This window comes from Prunus persica, chromosome G8 (genome assembly GCF_000346465.2).
Source record: "Prunus persica cultivar Lovell chromosome G8, Prunus_persica_NCBIv2, whole genome shotgun sequence".
Lineage (NCBI taxonomy): Eukaryota > Viridiplantae > Streptophyta > Magnoliopsida > Rosales > Rosaceae > Prunus > Prunus persica.
This window is the reverse complement of record NC_034016.1, coordinates 21,831,601-21,851,733: the sequence shown is the minus strand read 5'-3', so window position 1 is coordinate 21,851,733 and position 20,133 is coordinate 21,831,601. Positions and strand designations below refer to the sequence as shown.

General features: G+C 36.7%; 3 protein-coding genes across 3 annotated transcripts; 2 read left to right on the top strand and 1 right to left on the bottom strand.

Annotated features, from left to right (window-relative positions):
• Positions 3,778 to 8,578, top strand: LOC18768647. The gene is made up of 3 exons (XM_007198964.2): positions 3,778 to 3,934; positions 5,081 to 5,839; positions 6,301 to 8,578. Exons 2-3 carry the CDS (start codon positions 5,108 to 5,110, stop codon positions 8,035 to 8,037), a joined length of 2,469 nt encoding a protein of 822 aa, XP_007199026.1. The 5' UTR covers positions 3,778 to 3,934; positions 5,081 to 5,107; the 3' UTR covers positions 8,038 to 8,578.
• LOC18767522 (protein indeterminate-domain 2) lies at positions 12,203 to 14,474 on the top strand. The gene is made up of 2 exons (XM_020570683.1): positions 12,203 to 12,594; positions 12,933 to 14,474. The coding sequence occupies exons 1-2, from the start codon at positions 12,239 to 12,241 to the stop codon at positions 14,116 to 14,118; spliced, it is 1,542 nt and encodes a 513-aa protein (XP_020426272.1). The 5' UTR covers positions 12,203 to 12,238; the 3' UTR covers positions 14,119 to 14,474.
• Positions 15,399 to 19,803, bottom strand: LOC18767033 (metal tolerance protein 2). The gene is made up of 12 exons (XM_020553643.1): positions 19,280 to 19,803; positions 18,912 to 18,981; positions 18,677 to 18,774; positions 18,330 to 18,484; positions 17,926 to 18,041; positions 17,720 to 17,816; positions 17,036 to 17,120; positions 16,740 to 16,802; positions 16,518 to 16,623; positions 16,164 to 16,303; positions 15,858 to 15,949; positions 15,399 to 15,763 (listed from the first exon to the last, which is right to left on the bottom strand). Exons 1-12 carry the CDS (start codon positions 19,664 to 19,666, stop codon positions 15,643 to 15,645), a joined length of 1,530 nt encoding a protein of 509 aa, XP_020409232.1. The 5' UTR covers positions 19,667 to 19,803; the 3' UTR covers positions 15,399 to 15,642.

The window sequence follows — 20,133 nt, the reverse complement described above, 5'->3', positions numbered from 1 at the left end:
AAATGACTCGATTAATTATATTTTATTTGGTCTAGGTCACTTTTCAAGGTGTAATTAATTAACTTTTTTTATTCATAACTAGATTTTCCTTACATATACAACGCATCTCAAATTAAATTGAATAACCTCGACAATCAAAGATTCTCTCGAAAAGAAATAGAAAAAGCAAACACCCGCCACAATTGAAAAGAGGGTTGTGAAATTATTCGATGTCATAGTTATTTGCAATGAAATCCGATTCGTCTGTGCAAACTGTTTTAAATATCAAATAAATTGTTGAAAAGATTATTCGTAGTCATAGATTCAAAATTTATTTCTAATTTATAAATATTAGCGTTTAGAGAATTGTTCTCGACAAATCATGAGAAAGAAACATGTATGACATTTGTTAGCGTATCATATATGCTCATGAACATCAAGTTACATTAATAAATTACACTATATAGCAGCCTATGAATGGGAAAACATGTGCAACTAACGACAACACAAACCCATCGATCTATGCAGGAAAAGTTATATGTTATTGTTGGTCTAATTAAAGTCATAGCTACTTTTAATCTTAATCTATATGAAGTCACATTTTGGATATGCTTAATTGGAAATGCATACGTATGTAGATCGTGAGACGACCAACAAATAAAAGTTTACAGATGAAAAGGACCATAAACTTGCCAAATTGGGTAGTTAAATATATATATTAAAAACCAGACATATATAGAGAAGGATCAGACAGAACAAAACAGATAAATTCAGATTTATTTTCTGTTTGCCTTCTGGATTAAGATTTATTTTAAGATCTAAAAGCTTAAACTGTATATGTAGCGTTGCATCTACTTCTTCTTCTGCTTTAATTTCACAACTTACATAATACACTAATTCCTTGAAGATAGAACATATTGAACGGTGATAACAAAAAAGAAAATTTAATATACCTGGCTGCACCTTTTTACATGCATATTCGTTACTTGTTCTTGAAAGAAAAATTAAAAAAAAATATGTATAACATTGTCAAAAGAATATATCCCATCCCAGGCATATTTTATATTACCACCACATCTTTGTAATGTATGTTCCTCCCTCCCTCCAAGGCTACTCGCAAAATGTGCTGCTTTCAAACCGACGTTCTGCTTCTTACCGTACGATTTCTCAGCGTGAAGCCACTGTTTACAGAACATGATTTGTGGTCCTTGTTCACTGAACATATACCAAGTATCAACCCCTGGTCGTTAGGCAGATCATGCAAAAAGTACAAGGATATAAGACCATACTTATGGCTCTCATAGCTTCTGAGTACATGGTATTTTGCAAACAGCCTGGTTTTGTATGCCTAGTCTTATTCTTCATTGATTTAAAATTTTCCTGTTTCTACGACACAATCATCATCCATACGTGATTAATTAGGCGACTTAAATAGAATATGCTCTATATATTATAAATCACTTTCGTTTGAGATTGCTTATGTAGGAAACACTTATACTTCTTTATAAAGGATTTTATGACCCGTAAGTACTTCAAAATTTTCTGCTATAAGCGTTTTTAGTTGTCAACTCATCTTGTGATTAGTAATTAGGCCACCTCAAAATGTTTTAGAACTAATTAGCAGTCATTTAATTGTTCTTTGTTTTTTAGTAAACGATAGTCTAAACTAAAGAGATGAAAGAGTTCTCACACACACACACACAACTAGATGTCATGGGGTTTTGAATCTGAAACCTCTTATCTATAAGTCAATTCCGTTTTTCATTGGATTAGACTCCGTTGACATTCTAATTATTCTTAAAAGCCTCTTTGCGCATCATCACAATTACTTTGTATGATCTGGTGAAGATGTGCATTATTCTAGATATTTTTCATATTTAGGGGCCACACCTTCCCACTTTCGTTAAGATTCCCCAATTTGCTTGCTCTAGTGGGCATCTTTAGTTGATCCGATCTTCCGTTTTTTAAATTTAGGGCTTTGGTACGTACACTGCCCTTTTGGAACAAAGCTTGTAAGTAATTAAACACTGCCATGATGACAGGATTTTCCTTTCTTTCTTATTATGCTGTTTGTGTGCTTTGTTTTATTTTATGTATCCCAAGTTTTTTTGGATTGTCGACAGTATTTAGCCCAAGTTCATGACAAGAGATTTATAGAAAATTAATATGACGAAACAAACCAAACCGCACTAACTAACTTTTCATTATAATTGAATCAAATATATAAGTGAAAAGCAAAACCACATAATAAAGAGAATATCAGTGTTCTATTTGCAGGTTGCTAATATAATTAGGTTTGCTTAAAACCTAAAAGGGGAATAATTATTGCTGCATCTCAATGGTGGACCTGCCTACAAAGTACAAACCCTTCAAAACAAAAACATAATTAGCTGTCATTCTTAAACATCATTGATTTCGTCTAAGTTAGATTGATTGGATCACTTGAACCAGCTTACAGTGTTCATAATTTAGCATAATTAATCACAAAACGTAAAGTTTACACTGTTCTGAACCATTTTGAGGAAACCTAATCACTGTCAACATCAGGAAATTAATTACATAATGTAAAGATATATAATGGGCTCAAAACCGGCCTTGTTAAGGTTTAGTTTGGTTCAGTTTCCTTAGTATTTTTTGTGATAACCAAACTGAATTAAACCATATAAATTTTCCAGTTTCGATTTCAATTTCGGTGCTATAGGAAAACAGGACCGCACCCTTGCCTAATAACACTTCATGAAATAAATGTAGCCTTGATTTATGGGTCGATTACATTAGGCCCATATAAAGGTAAATGGATCTAGCTTTCGACCCAAAAAGGTATTTCAAAACCTGAGGATCCGGCCCAATAGAAAGAGTTCAGGTGGCCTTACCAAATTGTCTGTTTTTCTTCAGGGCCTTTCATGGACTGTTCAATCAAACTTGCTTGGGTTGGATCATCCTAGTTTCTCTCTTTCTTTCAGTTTTTTTTAGTAGAAGGTTCTTTATACTAATAGTTGCATGCCTTATTATAAGGTTTTTTTCTTTTCCCTATAATGCTTCTTTAATGCAAGGGGGTTAATTTAGAATAGAAGTTGTGAAAGAGGACTATTTTAGTCAATTTCATTATAATATATAAATACGTCTCACCCTTTTATGACCAAAATCGGTACATATATTGCAAGATCATTTGTGAGTTCAAAAAAAAAAATCAATATATAATTTGATAATATTTTATCATATCATGCCATAAAATTTGAGAGATGTGAAATTAAATGGCGTTAAGGTGCTGCAAATAGAACACTGATATGGAATTGATTCCTTATAAGTTGTTTACTATAAATTTTTATGAATCGAAATTGAAACCAAAGTGATTACTACAATGCCCTCGTAATTGGGTTAAACTACATGAAAAATTAGGAATTTTAAAAAAATTGTATGATGATATAATGGATAAAAAAAGATAGATTTCTAATGAGTTAGTTATTTAGGAATTAAAATACCATCTCATACCTAATAGTCCAATTCCTCTAAAATCAGGAGTTGAATTTCTAATTTTGTGCGAATTTCACACGCATTTTTATTCCTTCATGTGAAGTAAACACAGAAATATTATTGAAATTCAACTCCTTATAATAGGGATTAATAAACATGACATAAAAGTAAGTTGCCAACAAGACCAACCCAAGCACAACGAACACGATAATGGGTATTTTCGTAAATCAATCTACGTATAGTCACCCACATGACCAGCGACCGCGTGTGGTCTCACTCTCATAAATCAAACCGAAACCTCTCCTTTACATCAAAAAATTTCTCAGCTTTTTCTTCTTTCTTATTTTTGCTATTTTCTTATTTTTCCTCTCTTGGCCTTCTCCTCCTCCTTCCTTCCTTTCTTTCTTTCTGTGCCTCCCTCTCCTCGAGAACCCAACTTCCACATCCATGAAAGCTCAACTCTCTCGAGTCTTGTACAAAGGTAAAATCTCTTCTCTTCTCTTTAGAATGCTTTTTGTCTCTCTCTCTCTCTCTCTAGCCTGAGCCTCTCTGTCCATCATATCCATCTTCTTCTATTATATTTATTTATTTAGTCTCTGTCTTCTTTCTTTAATATTCTTGTTACCTTTGATTTCTCTATAATAAAAGTTGACAATCGAGGTTAATAATGCAAAAGACCCATTTACCCACCCAGGTTCATTTTTTTTCCCACGTGGGTTTTAACGTCAACTTCCTCCATGGTCATGGAGGTTTTAGTTTAGTTGCGCTGCGCACATGTTCTCTCTCCAACCATCTTTGCATGCTTTGCTTTTTCTCCTTTATGCATATCTCATGTGTATCTGTTTGAATGTTTCTGTTTGTCGATCTTGACGAGTTCTTTTTTCCTTTTTTCTGTTTTGAATTACTACTTAACAATTAGTACGTGCTATATTTGGTTGATTTATTATTTACTGTACTGTTGTAATCATGCTATAGATAATGTGGTTGATAATATTTACTTGGGTTTCTTCGATTTTGTTGTTCTTATTTTTCTGTATTTGTCTAATGCTTTTTCTGGTTGTTTAAAAAAAAACATTCATATTATAGTATTTACTGTTGATTTATTAGTTAATTGTGGTTAACAATGCATTTAAATTATGCACTCAGATAGCTTTTTGACACCAACTGCAAATTTTTTTTATTCTGTTTCAGTAGATCTTGCATATATTTCACTTATGGTACACTCAAACGCACATATATGCTTGTATGGTTTGAGATCAGTGACAATTAAACTGACAGCTGAAGCATCTGTCTTCTTACTTTTATGAGAATTGAGAACCAAACAATAAAAACCAAGTTAAAACAGATGACAATCAAAATGCTTTGTTTAGTCTTTCAGTAAAGGTTTTAATTTTTATTAAAAGAAACTGAATGTGGCATTAACCTAATGATGTTTAAGGGAATAGTTCTTGTTGTCAAGTCATCCAGAGATGCATAGTGATCATAAAGGTCATGACATACTAGAAAACTGAATCTGTTTACATTTCCTTTCCTCTTAAAATTATGAAAACTTCCCCTTGATGGTGATGTAAGAGCTCAAGAGAATGGTCATCCTAATGTCTGAGTTCAAATTCTCCTGTTTTGGCAGATAGGTCCTAATCAATTGGATGACCATATGGAGAGTGTTGAAGATGAATATGTTGAGCAAGTAGTGTCTCCACGTTCGTCTAGTCCAGTTAATCATTTTGAGGATCCACAGGTGCTTCCTCGAATTGGAAATGAATATCAGGCAGAGGTTCCACCCCTAATTGCTGGTTTCGATTATCTGAAGATTACAAATAAGCCTGCTGATTCCAAAGCCCAGCTTGATCTGTCAAATTATTTTTCACTGGGTTTACCTATCCCATGGAGAAATTGTGAAGTTAAAAAGTGCAATGGAAAACTAGAGTCTGGGGGTGTTGAACAGAGCAGGATTTCCTTAAACAATGAAAATTCAGAACTTAAATTTAAACATCTTAATCCTGTTTTGGAAGATGCAAAAAACGTGGAAGAATTTTCAAACCTTGCACCTACTGTTGGAAGGGGCTTGGTTTTACCTCTGGAATCAAATATGAAATCTTGGAGCAAACTGGAGGAAGATAGTTTTCTCCTTTGTCTATATATCTTCGGGAAGAATCTTAGGCTTGTGAAGAGATTTATTGGAAGTAAGGAGATGGGGGATATACTGTCTTTTTACTATGGAACTTTTTATACTTCTGACGGATATCGCAGATGGTCAGAATGTCGGAAGTTAAAAAGTAGACGCTGTATACATGGGAAGAAGATATTTACAGGATGGAGGCAGAAGGAACTGGTATCACGATTGATTCCTCATGTGTCAAAGGAATGCCAAGATATGTTGATGGAGGTAGATTTCCAATTTTGTTCTATACAAGCTGTCATCTTATCATGCATAATTTTGTTTTGCAGACATGCATACTTCTAATGGTTCCTTGAATATCATGTTCTTGTGTTATACTCCTCAACCAGTGCAAATCAGCAGTACAACTTTCAAAGTGGTACTGGTCAAATGTATACAGGACTAAGATGTGTTAATGAGCGAAGGAAAGCAGGGGTTTTTATCTTTTTTATTGCAAAGGGAATCTGTTTTTAGAAACTAGTACTTTTAGATTTGGCTATCTGGGATTTTGATAGTCAATACTGATTAACCATTTCGTTTTATTGTTCAAGTATTTTCATTTTCTGACATTCTGAAATTCAAAAGCTCACCCGGATATTGCTTTTACTGTGGTTTGAAGCTAGATTTACAAATTTAGTAATGGAAAAAATATGCCATGTCCTGATAATAAGTTTCGATCTCTTGTGCAGAGTTCAAGATATTTTGTAGAGGGAAAGATTTCATTTGAAGAATATATATTCAAGTTAAAGGATACTGTTGGCATCCACATGCTTATAGAAGCAGTAGGTGTTGGAAAAGGGAAGCAAGACCTTACTGGCACTGCTTTGGAGCCAATGAAGAACAATCATGTAATTTCTTTTCGTCCTGAAGTACCGATTGGCAAAGCTTGTTCCTCCCTTACAGCTTCAGAGATCATCAAGTTTCTAACAGGAAATTTTCGGTTAAGTAAAGCTAGAATGAATGATCTTTTCTGGGAAGCTGTGTGGCCCCGTCTTTTAGCAAGAGGATGGCACTCTGAACAGCCTAAGCAGTCTTTGGTGTTTCTGGTACCTGGTATTGAGAAGTTTTCAAGGAGTCTTGTGAAAGGCAATCAGTACTTTGACTCTGTCAGTGATGTCTTGAAAAATGTTGCATCTAACCCAGGTATTCTTGAGCTTGATAATGAACCACCTAAAGGCAGTGAAAGTGAAGATAGGAAAGACAGGTGGGATCTGCCAAAAAGTCAGGGTCGAAATGATTTGTCAAATAAGCAACACCACCGTTACCTCCTTCCACGCAGCGTAAATGGCAGTAGAGATTTGAGGAAGTTTACAATTGTGGATACCAGTATGCTTCCTGTAGCAGAAAAACCGAAGGTAAGAGAACTGAGGAGTTTGCATGTTCAAACTGCAGGTCTAAGCACCCTTTATAATCTTTCTAGCGAAAATGAACAAGATTCATCTAAAGAGTCGGAAGATTATGCAGAAGAAGCTAATACCTCAAACCCAGAAGAGGATATGATTGACAGGGAAGCATTTGTTAACTCCTCATATTGCGTAACTAGTAATGTGAATACTGGAATGCCTGACACCCCAGATCCTGCTTTGGTGGCAATGGAAAATCATGAAAGTCAAATTACAAGTCTGCTTAATCATGAAAGTCAAAGTACAAGTCTGCTTAATGATAAGTGTCCAAGCAAGATAGTGAAGGATAAATTCAGCCGGAAACTGACGTCAGGCCGCTTAAAATATTTGGCCCCTATAATGAAACAGAAGGATTTGACTGACTGTAAGCATGGAGAGTCAAGCTGCAGCGGTGGTGAAATTATCCCTGTGGATAGGAAGCCAATTCAAGATGAGTCTCATGCCCAATCAAACTTGCCAAATGCATGTGAAGTTATGGAATATCAAGTAGATCCACAACATTTTTCAACAGCTAGTTCTCTGGAAATAGGCAGTCCAGGTGGAAGCAATGAAGGCAGTGTCACTGCGAATTGCCTCGATAGAGAAGGGTCTCCTGAAAAATCTCAACCGTGGACATTGATTGACTTGAACCTTCCTCCTGTTTCACCAGATTTAGGAACTGATGAACCTTTGATCAAGTGCATGATGCAAAATAATGACAATTCAAGTGAAAACAAGTCATCATCTCTATCTGATACAAGCGAGCAGCCTGAGCCACTGAAGCTTCCTGAAGTTGGGGAGAGTATGGAGCAGCAACAACCTGCTATTAAGAGCCAGAGGCAGAGTACAAGGAACCGACCATTAACCACAAGAGCATGGGAAGCTCTTGAACTTGATTTCTGTAGGACAAAGAGGAAGAGAAAGGGTGAGACTCTACAAAATAAGTCAACATCGAGGTTGCAAAGAGATCGGGGAAACACTAGTGTTAGTTCAGTTTTTGATGAAATCCAGGATAGAGGAGAAAAACGGGTTAAGAGTTTGTAGCAAAGTGACAATGCAAATGCGGTTGGTGTGCCTCAGGTTTGATGCAAGAAGAATGCAGTGATCATATTAAAGAACGTCCAATTAGTTGCAGGCCATATGTCGAATGTGGAGAATCAAATGCACTTCTTTTCACTTGGCAGGAGCAAATTGGTATGTTGACCTGCAGAAATTGGCTTGACTGGAAGTCAAGAGTGTGTTTGAATGGTCTGGTTTAGCTCAAGTTTCTGAAGCTTTAGTAGCTTCATGGTATACTGAGATACAGTACAGGTGACTGAGATGAGGCAAGCAAGGCCATATTTTGTTGCATGCTTCCTTCTCCCTGCCTTCATCTTTTTAATTTTTAATCTATATTGGCCTATACTTCTCTCACTGATTCTTGAGGGCTGACCTGAAATAATGACATAAACTCCATGAACAAAGTAATTGTTATTCTGTCTTCATCTGCATATAAACTCATCATCCAGCTTTCTACCTCTATAGAAACTTGAACATGAAATTATGTTGACGAAATTATGATGATATGTCATTCTATTGTATATCAGTCTGAATCCTACATCACAGAGAATGAGAATCTCTTGTTTTCTCAAATTCTATCACGAGAAACCAAGTAAATTCTTAACATAACGATTTTTCTCTTTCCAACATTAGAAGATGTGTCAAGTTCATTTCTACTTTATCAATAAAAAAACCAAAACCTCAGGACTTGGAGGTGACTTTCGAGTCATTCTATAGTGATCAGGCCATTAGATACGGTATTATCTCTTAATTGTTTAATCAAACTAATTAATTTGATCCAATAACTAACCAATTTGATCCCCTATATAGAATTCTACCCTTCGACTTTCGAACTTAAGGACCTCCCAAGTTTTCTTTGAGCCTTGATAGCAACATATATTTTCATCAAGATGGGCTGGGTCCACAGTACAGTAGCTCATTTGACTTGTCAAACAAACAGCCCTATAAAATCAATAGGTCTCTAAATAGTAAATTGTAATGAAGGAAGGATTAGTTTAAAGTTCTGGGGCCAAACTGCAAAGCACTAGTTGCCGAATAATCACGCAAATGAGGAAAAAACTTTGACAGCAGTGCCCTACTTAAATCTAATACCAAGAGAAACACTGATTGGAAATTCAATTGACCAAGTTGAAGCTTTGATGGTTGACTACAATTCTAAAATATCCTGCTCCCTAACATGTCCATATCAACCCCTCCCAATAAGATAACCCTTTTGTATTTTGTTTATTCAAACATCGTTTTCCATGACACAAATAATATTAATTCATAAATTAATATGCCTTGACCGTCTCTTGTGTTGGTTTTATCCATGGGGCTCCTTTGCTTATGTCAATTAGCAACTCATGAGTCTCTAGTCTCTTAGTATTATGAAAAACTTAACTATAATTAGCATCCAAATGCTGCTTCGGTCGCCCTAAATTCGGTTTTAATCATAATATAATCAAGGAAAACATGGAAGAATGCGTGTGATGTGTGGATGCTATTGTCCTTACATTGTTGTGTTGATGTTAGCTTCATCAATTGCATCGATCTTCCTCGATGATTACTAAGCAATCTCTTTTGGTCCCATTTGAAATGATCGATGATTTGTGATCAAGAAAGAGAATCTTGGATGCCAAACCCTTTATATAAAAATTTATTGACTGAATATTTAGATGTTTTCCCATGTTTGATATTCTAGCTTCTGTCTCCTTGTTGTTTTCCATTTTATAGCCCAGCTGCTGCTTGTTTTTTCCCATGAAGCTTCTGAGGATAAACTGCGTGCCCACATGAATTCTTTCTTTCACATAGCTTAGCAAATACCCAACAAGATTTATCACATCAAGATTGTTGAGAGATTATAATAGTTTATTTATTGGTAGAAAATTAATTAATACTTGTATATATTCCGTAAATTGAACATTATTAACAAGTCAGACGTCACCTCTACAAAGATGATTAGTGCTAATTAAGTATAGCTTAGCGGAATGGGAATGAATATAATTTGGCCTAGTGCTCTTCTTCAAGATTGTTGATATGAGGCTTATAGCTAATGTCCTTATTCATTGATATTGAACTGGACCTAGAAAACAAAGCAGCAACATCTATTATGTCATTAATTATTTTTTAAATAAAAAACATAAATAGACTTGTTTGGTTCCCTTCGATCGTTTGGAAGAAATAAGACAAAAAGGGTTCGGCAGCTCTCAACTAATAACACCCACATCTCATGTAAGCTTGTGCAAAATTGTGTTTAAACTTTAAGTACCGGGTTTATTAATTACTGACGTGGGTTTTAATTAAATTAATTGATTTTAACAGGTAGGATGCATGGTAAAATACAAGGGCATCTAGTCAGTAAGGTCTGTTATGAAAGCACAATAGACAGAGAAATAAAGTTGAAATTAGTTTTCTGTACAAGCGATAGTCTAAATTACTGGGAGAGAATTTTCTCACACGCACTATTATGATGTACTTGAGACTACTACAAGTTAAGACTATTTTTCATTAGGCTAGACTCCGTTGACAGCATGCAACTAGCGATGCTTTGAACTTAAGAAATCCATCCTTTGGTTGAATAGCCATATTTCTTCCCATCTAAACTAATACTATATTTAGAACCTAAAGCTATAGCAAATGGCCTTTGGGTAAGTAAGTTGATTAGGACATGTCGTCTAGACTTCAGAGGAAAAACGAAATATTAAAACCCATGTTAATTTCAGTGCATCCTCATATTTAAATCCCAAACCCACCCCTTGTGTGCCAAGTTAATTTCAGTGCATCCTCATATCAAAACAATGTACTTATTTTTCTTCTTCTTTCAATTCCTTATCTTTTTGTTTATAAATTGAGGTCCTAGGTTGATTTTTTTTCTTTGACTTTAATCTTTTTATTAATTGGAAGGAGGGGGCATCCCAATGTGCCAGGGCCTTTATAATTTGCATGCTTAAAAAATAAAAAATAAAAAAAACTTTCTAGAAGTGAGCATACCTAGATCATTAAACAAGAAAGTGAGAATGTATATTGTGCATATAAATAATTAACAATAATAAATTAGAAGGAATAAATATTAATTCATTCAGTCCCAATCTCTTAGACTACATGGTTCAAGAAATTTGTGATCACTCATCGTTGGATATAAATTCAATGGTTTATTCACTCTTGCACTCCTTTTAATTAGTCACACATATTTATTATTTACCCCAAAAAAAAAAAAAGAAAAAAAAAGAAGAAGAAGAATGGGATACAAGCTAGCAAGGCCATGGTTGTATTTACCCAACAAGTGAAGGGCATTTGGTTCTTAAGTTTGCAATAATGTTTTCTTGTGAGCAGTATATATAATTATATAAGGCCAAAGAAGACCAAGTTCCAAGGTTAAGTCTAATTGCAAAAATAGTTGCTTCTCTCATCCTCTCTCACCAGAAATGAAGGAGCTGAGTTCCCTGGTTTTGTCTTCCTCTACCAGAAGCAAATTCCTGAATTTCTTCTCTTCACCAAAAACAAGCCCCTCCTTTTAGCTTTCTCTAGTGACAAGCTAATTATAAGCAACATAGAAAAATTCTGAAGAGGTGTAGAAAGGACAAGCTAATTATAATTGTATAATTATCTCGAACCCCTTTTGTCTGTGAAGATATGTCAAATATTACAGGTGATGTTGAAGAAGGCAGCTTCTCTTCAGGGAACAATACTGGGGAGCTAGAAGTTCATCAAGAAAACCAGCAGCAAAACCACTTGCAAGGCTCTGGCTCCGGAGGCCCTTCTGGTGCCCAGAGCAACAGCAATGGTTCTGTCACTCAACAGCAGCATCAGCAGCAGCAGCAGCCTCCACTTAAGAAGAAGAGAAACCTTCCAGGAACTCCAGGCAAATAATTTTCAATCAATTACTTGAGTAGTAATAATATCAAGTATATTTCTTTAATTTTTATTGGCAGTTATTATTGTTATGGAGTCTAATTTTGCATGTGAAGATGGATATTTGATTGACTTCAAAATAACTAAAAAAACAAATGTTTTCTAAATTGAGTTATCCTGTAAAAGAATCAAAACTTTTTAATTACTGCTTTAAGATTACATGAACTGTTTGCTTGATTTCAACTTTTGTTGTACACCAGGTTGTTACATACATATTATATATATATGCTAATTTAATTATTGTGTATGATCAGATCCAAGTGCGGAAGTTATTGCTCTATCCCCAACAACGCTGATGGCAACCAACAGATTTGTGTGTGAGATCTGTAACAAAGGGTTTCAGAGGGACCAGAACCTTCAGCTGCACAGAAGAGGCCACAATCTTCCATGGAAGCTCAGGCAGAGAACCACCACTGAGGTTAGAAAAAGGGTTTATATATGCCCCGAGCCGACTTGCGTCCACCACAACCCGGCTCGGGCGTTGGGAGATCTCACCGGCATTAAAAAGCACTTCAGCCGCAAACATGGAGAGAAAAAATGGAAATGTGACAAGTGCTCCAAGAAATATGCAGTGCAGTCGGATTGGAAGGCTCATCAGAAGACTTGTGGCACTCGAGAATACAAATGTGACTGCGGAACCATCTTTTCCAGGTTGTTCAATTAACTCAAAACCATGATTTTAATTAATTCATTCATTCATGTTTGGACCTATATATAAAATAAATATTGCATGTGCATGAACATATATGAGATTATATTGGGATCACCTACAATTTCATTTCTGGAGCACACTTCAAAGATATATATATATAAAGTTAGGAAAGAAATGTCCGACCAATTGAAATATATATACATTCATCCATATCCCTTTCTGGGACCTTTTAGTTTTTAAGTCTCAAATGATCTCTCTCTTCCCACCAATGTCTAATTAATTATATGAACAAAGAAAACAAAGGCAACACTTGAATATCATGCATGTGTTTGTGCAGGAGAGATAGCTTTATCACCCACAGAGCCTTCTGCGACGCATTGGCAGAAGAAAACAACAAAGTCAACCACGGCCTCATGACCTCACAGACCCAAATGCCTCTCCCTCATGACCAGCTCATATCATCAATGGCCATGAACACCAACTCATCCATGGGAGGAGGATCCGACGTCCTCAATTACGATATTTCGAATAAAAACTCACTCAATAAATCCTTCCCTGACGATCTTGTGCCAATGCCATTCAAGTCCATGAACATGAACATAATGGCAGGTGGGGGTGTAGGGGGGCCAGGCATGTTTTCAAGCACCTCAGGTTCACTCTTTGGTGGGCCAAGAAGCGTTTCATCAGCCTCAGCCTCTAGCCTTCAGCTGAGCTCCAACAACAACAACAACAACAGCTCATCTGGGTTCAATTACCTTCACCATCAAGAAACCAAAAATGGGGGGAGCACCCAAAGTAACATTACTGGGGCAGCTCAAATGTCTGCCACTGCCTTACTTCAAAAAGCAGCTCAAATGGGTGCCACTGCAAGCAACTCTACCATCAACTCCCCCATGATGCAGAAGAGCTTTGTTAGTGGCATGGCAGGCCCTGATCAGCTCTCTGTTAATCCTATTTCCGTTAATAATAATAACAACAATAATAATAATATTAGACCACCATCATCATATGATGATCATCATCATCAGTTCCAACAGCAGCAGCCGCCTGATCATCATCAACCACATAATTCACACAACATGGTTGTTGGAGGATTCACCAACCAGCTGATGCAGAAGGGCGGCCCACAAGAAATGTCTCAGCTTTTTGATCATCATACCAACTCAGCTGCAAGCTCTGCAATGACTGACATGGGTCTCTTTAACCAAGTCTTCATGGGGATTGGTGGTGATCCCCATCATCATCATGAGATTAGTGCTGCCAATAATAATTCTAGTCCTAATTCGATACATGGAATTCGAATCAACGCAATGGAACGGGGCGCGATGGGACCGTCCACGACACTTGATCTGCTGGGGATTGGAGGGTCAAGGCCACCAAATCTGCATGAACACCACCAGCAGCAACAAAGGTTGGACTTGGAGGCAATGAGCCAGCACAGATTACCAGCAATCATGAACCCTTTTCAGCAACAGCGCTCGCATGGAGATTCATCTATGGAAAAACAGATTTGGGATGTTTGACAAAAAAGTACATGCATGTTATGATACTTATAACTTCCTCATCATTTGAAGAAGAAGAAGAAGTAGGTCTTGTTTTGCTTTTGCTGACACGGTGAGAGACTTTGAGATTTGGGGCCTGATTATCATTTCATTTTATTGTATTGTGATGATGGGGTCTTGGAAATTCTTTAGGGCATAGTCAAATCTGGGCCTTTTTTCTGTCAACCCAAGTCATCTTTTTTAAGTACTGAGTTTTTATGACCCAATGAGATAGATAGCAAAAAAAACTCTTGGGGTGCATTGTATTTGTTTTAAGTCAGCTTGAAAAACCTTAAAATGTATTTTTATTTTCATAATCAAGAATGAATGTTCAATATTTACATCAATGTTAATGTGTTGTGTCAACGACATTGAAAACTTGTCTTACTTTGTTATTGGATTTTGAATATTAGCAAGCCCATTTAAATTTCAAGCTTGGTTAACATCCATGATCCACAGAGGCCCAATGGGCCCTATTGGGCTGTAGCTGTAAGGGTAATTTCGTAATTCCAAGAATGAATAGAAGGCAAAACCCTCTCAATCTCAAACCCTAATTCAGATCGCTTCCCTATATATTGGGAGCTCAAAGCCTCTCTCTCTCGCATCCATCTCTGTCTTTTCGTCTCGTTTTCTCGCTCTCTCTCTTCATCTGTGGAACAAATTCAATAGGGTTTTGTTTTGGTTAGTTGATTTTGCATAGAATAGAAGAAACAAGGGTTGGAGGAGGCTGTGATGTTGATAAACTACCTATTTTCTGAGGGAAGATATTCCCTTGTGATTACAAAATTTACCAATGGATCCTTCTGAGCCTTCACTCTCTTCTTTCTTTTCTTTTCTTTATTTTATTTTTTCTTCGTTTTTATTTTCTGTTTGAGGAGAACCATTGACGTGATGATATGTTTTTCGGAATTTATAGTGTCGACTTAAAATAACAGACTACAATTATCTGATCAATGGTTTCTCTATTTTTTTTTTCTCCCTGTGTCTTTACTTTTGAAACCCAATTGTTATTTTTCATATCAGCCTAATTGTTTGCGTCTGAACTTTGGATTGGAGTAGCATTAGGTTTCAATCCAAAATCTATAGCCGATTGGAGTTTTATTTGTTTCTAAATAATATTTTGACCAAATTTGTGGAAATCTATAGCCGATTGGAGTTTTATTTGTTTCTAACCCTAGATGAGTCTTCTTCCAAATTTCTCCCCAAAATCCTCATTTTAAGTATGGCATTTCGTCTGCTCCAAACAATAACTGGGAACAAAATTACAGAAACGAATGTCAGGGTTGAAACTTTCTTCGATGTCAATGACATTAAAAGATTACATTAACAACAAAGCAAATGTTAATGTATCCTATCATTTCTTCTCCCCTGTCTGCCAGGGGTTAATCTATTATTCTGTATTGTAACATATGCAAAATGATTAAGAACCTAAAACAATAATAAGATCTTATTATTGCCATTCGAAATAGTATTTCTCACAAATTCTTCTTTTCTATCTGCCGTGTTTTAGTCATGGTTGAATTGTGGAATTGGACTTCCCAGACGTAGCTGAATGCTAACATGAATTAGATTGGTCGCCGCCTTCAAAATCTCTTCCTCAGCTTCTTTTGCCACCTCCACCGCATCTCTGGAAAGAAAAGAAAAACATTACTTAAACGCCGTTGCGAAACATAACTAGAAAGACAGCATCAAAATCACTAAATTGTTATGCAAGTTTTTACCGAATCAGGATGTCCGCAGGCATGGAAACCTCAATTTGGAGTAACATCTTGCCCCGCAACAAATGATGCGTTATGCGCTCAACAACCATTTTCTGAAACACACAATGTCATTTTCACTTGCAATAGTATATAAAAAGGCTCAAGAATGTGCATTTCAGAAGAAAAGAAACATATTTGGTGTCGAACTAACTGAACTATGAATTTTAAGTTTATCCCCTCTTAATCTAAATTCCATTCACAACATAATGCAAAAACACAAGTCAAGATTAACTTCCATCTCCAACTTGATAAGGAGACGAGACTTACCTCTGCATACTTAGATGTGATGATTCGAGAAACAGCCGCCTCAATGTCCTTATCCTCACCAGGAGAAAATTTCTGGCATGCAATTCCCTCGAGAATTTCTTGCTGATCTACACTGGGGCAAATTTGTTGAATTGAAGGATCTACAAAGAAGTTAGAGCAGGTGATGAGTGAGAAGCCAAAATCATTTTATCCAACATAAGTGAACTAATATATGGAAGGAAAATGCCGAGTGTTTTTTATCCATTTTTTTCTATGTAGGAAAATGCTGAATGTTTATATAAGAAAAAATTGGATAAAAATTATTAGAGTTTGTCTAGCCCAATTTCAGAAATTCGCCAGTGAAACTGTGCCTACCTATGTGTATGAAAACCTCAGAGACTTCAGGATGGGATTTGTGAATCTGATAACGAACATTTTCTCCAATGTCATGTGCAGCACTAACACTACAGAACGGATCAACCTGCCAAGTAAAAGTAACGAATAAAACGCCTTATAGGAGAAACATTGCACAATATTTGTCAACCCCACAGAGAATTTTCAGGCAAACAGGAGAAAGTGTAGAACAGGAAAATCAACCTCAATATGTACATCAAGGTATAGAGTTGAACCAGCCCTCCTTCCCCTCAAGCGATGACATCCCTGCACACAGTTTGAAAGATAATTTGAAACAGTAAAAAACAGAACGTAAGATCTTAGCTATGACTATTGAACATAAGAGCATCCATAAGCCAATATTGATGGCATGGCACCCTCTACAGAAGCGCTGCTTGAAAGCTTAAATACATGAAGGAAAATAACAAGGGGGGCTTCAAAGATCAGATAAGCAGACCAATAATTTCATGAACACATTATAAGAATTTTACACTAGATACCTTCACACCCTCAACTTGTACAATTGTCTGTTTAATAGGATCCAAATGCTTTGCTGGGATTGCCGCATCCACCAGTTCCAAGACACTAAATTGGGTCCACCATCCAAAAACACACATACACATCAGATAGCGAGGTGAAAAATTAACAGGCATGCACACAAATAAACATATAACAAGCTTGCATTAAACTAAAGACCATCTGGGGACACATAGAAGTGTCAAAGTTGGAAGATTAACAGAAACATTGTCCTACTGTAAGATCATTAGCACAAAGGCATTAAATGGGCATTCATGCTCCCCTATTCCTTCACACTAGTCTTATGATTTTGCTGCATCACAATTGAACATAAAGTTTAAAGACTACAGACGCAATCTATACTACCAAAAGGCTTGGCAAGATATGATTGCTATAAGTAGGTTTTATTCAGTTGAGGAGACTATACGTAGCCTTAAAGGCCTCACCCAATCACGAAACCAGCAGAACCTCTAAACAAAAAATTAAGGAAAAAAATGAAAGTACGGATGTGGATCACAGAGATCTTGAAAATATCTTGCAACTGCATTCATATTGCCAATCGACACTTGCAAGTTGCAATAGCTTAAACATTCACATGACCTCCAATGGAAGTCTAAGAAGCAAGAGTGATACAAAGGTGCAGATAAAGTGGAGAACAAAAATCAGACCTCTGATGCCCAGTTTCAAGTCCCGCTTTTAGGATCATGCCTGAGACAAGTAGTCCAGCAAGTGGATCTAGAAATTTTACTCCTAGGATTGAACCTCCTAAAATAAAAAAGAATGAACCATGCTCAGTTGATTATTTAAAATTTAACTCAGTATTTTAGAAAAATAGAAATAAAAATTATCTGTAGGAAGAACCAAATTGTCTCACCAACTCCAATGAGAGCAACTACTGACGAAACGGCATCTGCACGATGATGCCATGCATTTGCTTTCATCAGTCCACTACCTTGCCTTTCTCCTGCCCGTTTTGTGATCCAATAAAGTCTGGAAGTAAAAAGGAAGACACATTAATTTGATTGTGGGTGGGGTTTTTTTTTGGGGGGGGGGGGGGGGATAAGAGAGAGGAGGGGAGGAGGGAGAGAGAGAGAACAGCACACATAAAGTCGGAGGAAATAAACATGAAGTTTAGATGGTTTACACATAAGCAACAAGGACCAATGATTCAATGACCTAGATAGCTATGTCGTTCAGATAAGGAAATTCAATCTGCTTTTCAATGATATGGAATAGGAGACAACTCTTGAAAAATTAAGATTTTATAAACTTTGGTACCCTTCTTTAACAAATATCGAGAAAACAGTCATGCTCAAAGCTAGAGCAGGGTGCTCCATGTCAACTCCATGGTGATGTCCACGATGATGATGATGATTATGCACATGATCAGTCAATGACTGACTAACTATAGCAGGATCCGCTGAAAACAATCCCTGCACGTGGAAGACAATGGTTTCTAAGGACAAATACAAAAACAAGAATCTGATCCAGTATCAAGAGACAAACTGACCACCAAGTATCAAATTGTCAATAGACTATCAATCTTGAAATCCATTTGGAAACCGCAAAGTAACTACATATGAGTACCATTCTTTAATGAGGTAAAGGGAGAAAGTAACACTTACCAGCAAAAGATCCAAAGCATGCCAAGCAATGCCACCAGCAGTTGCCAACAGCATACAAGAGATTCCAAGTGCTCCAAGAGTCTCAAATTTACCATGTCCTGGAAAAACAAGTGAAACAAGAAAACAGTTGTATATGAACCCAGCACACACAGACGACAATGAACTACAAAAGTAGGGGTGTATATGCATAATGTGAGATCAATGGAGTAGCGTGTAGGTACAAATCAAGAGTGACCATATGGGTGTTCTTTGTCTCTGGGAGCCTTTGCAGCTGTAAATGACCACAAAGCGATGCTGCTAAGAACCTACAATAAAAGCAGCAAACGAACAGAGTATGCATGATAATCTAAAAATAGAGTTGATATAAGATAAAGACATATCTTACATACATCAAATTATGCCTGAGCCCAAAATTCTACAGGATAACAGATATTGAAGTACAAGATACAAAAACAAAAAAATCAGTAATAGAGGCAATCTAGCGCAATTCAGCTCCTAGATGCATAGACAACAACAATAACATATAATTCACCCAAAACTAGAAAATAACAAATGAAAAACCAACATGGGCAAGCAAGAAGAGAGCAAAATAACAATCGTTACCACGTCGGAGACTGAATGGGCTGCATCAGCAATGATGGCAGTGCTTCCAGTTAAGTAACCAGTCAATGCTTTGCCAGTAGCCAGTCCAATATCAGCTGCCAATCCCAGTCTGAAGATCTTCTCGCCCTCTTCGCCAGAGCCACGGTGCTGGTTCTGGTGCTCATCATCATGGTGGTGGTGGGAATGACCTAAATGCCATCTTCTGGGGATTGAGTAAATGGGATTTTGCGAGAGAACGAAAGAAGGGCCTTGGAAATGGGAAGTGAGGAATTCTTGGGCTACTGTGCAATTAGGATGAGGAGGATGCTTGTGCTTGTGCTTGTGCTTGTGTATGTGCAAAGCAAGCCTTTTATGTAGGGAATTGAGATTGTGAAATCTGAATCCCATACTTGAAACTCCAAAGAGAAAATCAGTCGATCAAACCTTAAAATTGATTTTGTTCTAATTTCCTGATACGTGACGGAGCTTGAGCTAGAAGCCTGGAACTTGAAGGTGAAGCCATGAGCTACCTACTGTGGTTTTACCTTTTTTAATTTATGGAATTTGCTTTACCGCACTGATACTATATGCTCTTGGGCATAATGGATCAGGCCCATACTCGAAAGTGGACCTATGACTACCAACAATGTTTTAGCTGAGATTCGGCCTTTTCCCTCAAACTCTTGACACGAACCAAACGGAATTGAGTGACGCTCAAGCCCACTGGGAAGACAAGATAATTGTTTTCTGGACCGGCCCAACAGCAGGCAGAACGGCTTTATTCTATTATTTAATTCTTAAGCCAATACACAAATCTATTTCTTAATCACTTTATTTTTGTTGTTGAGATTTTCTACCCAGAAATTAGCCAATCT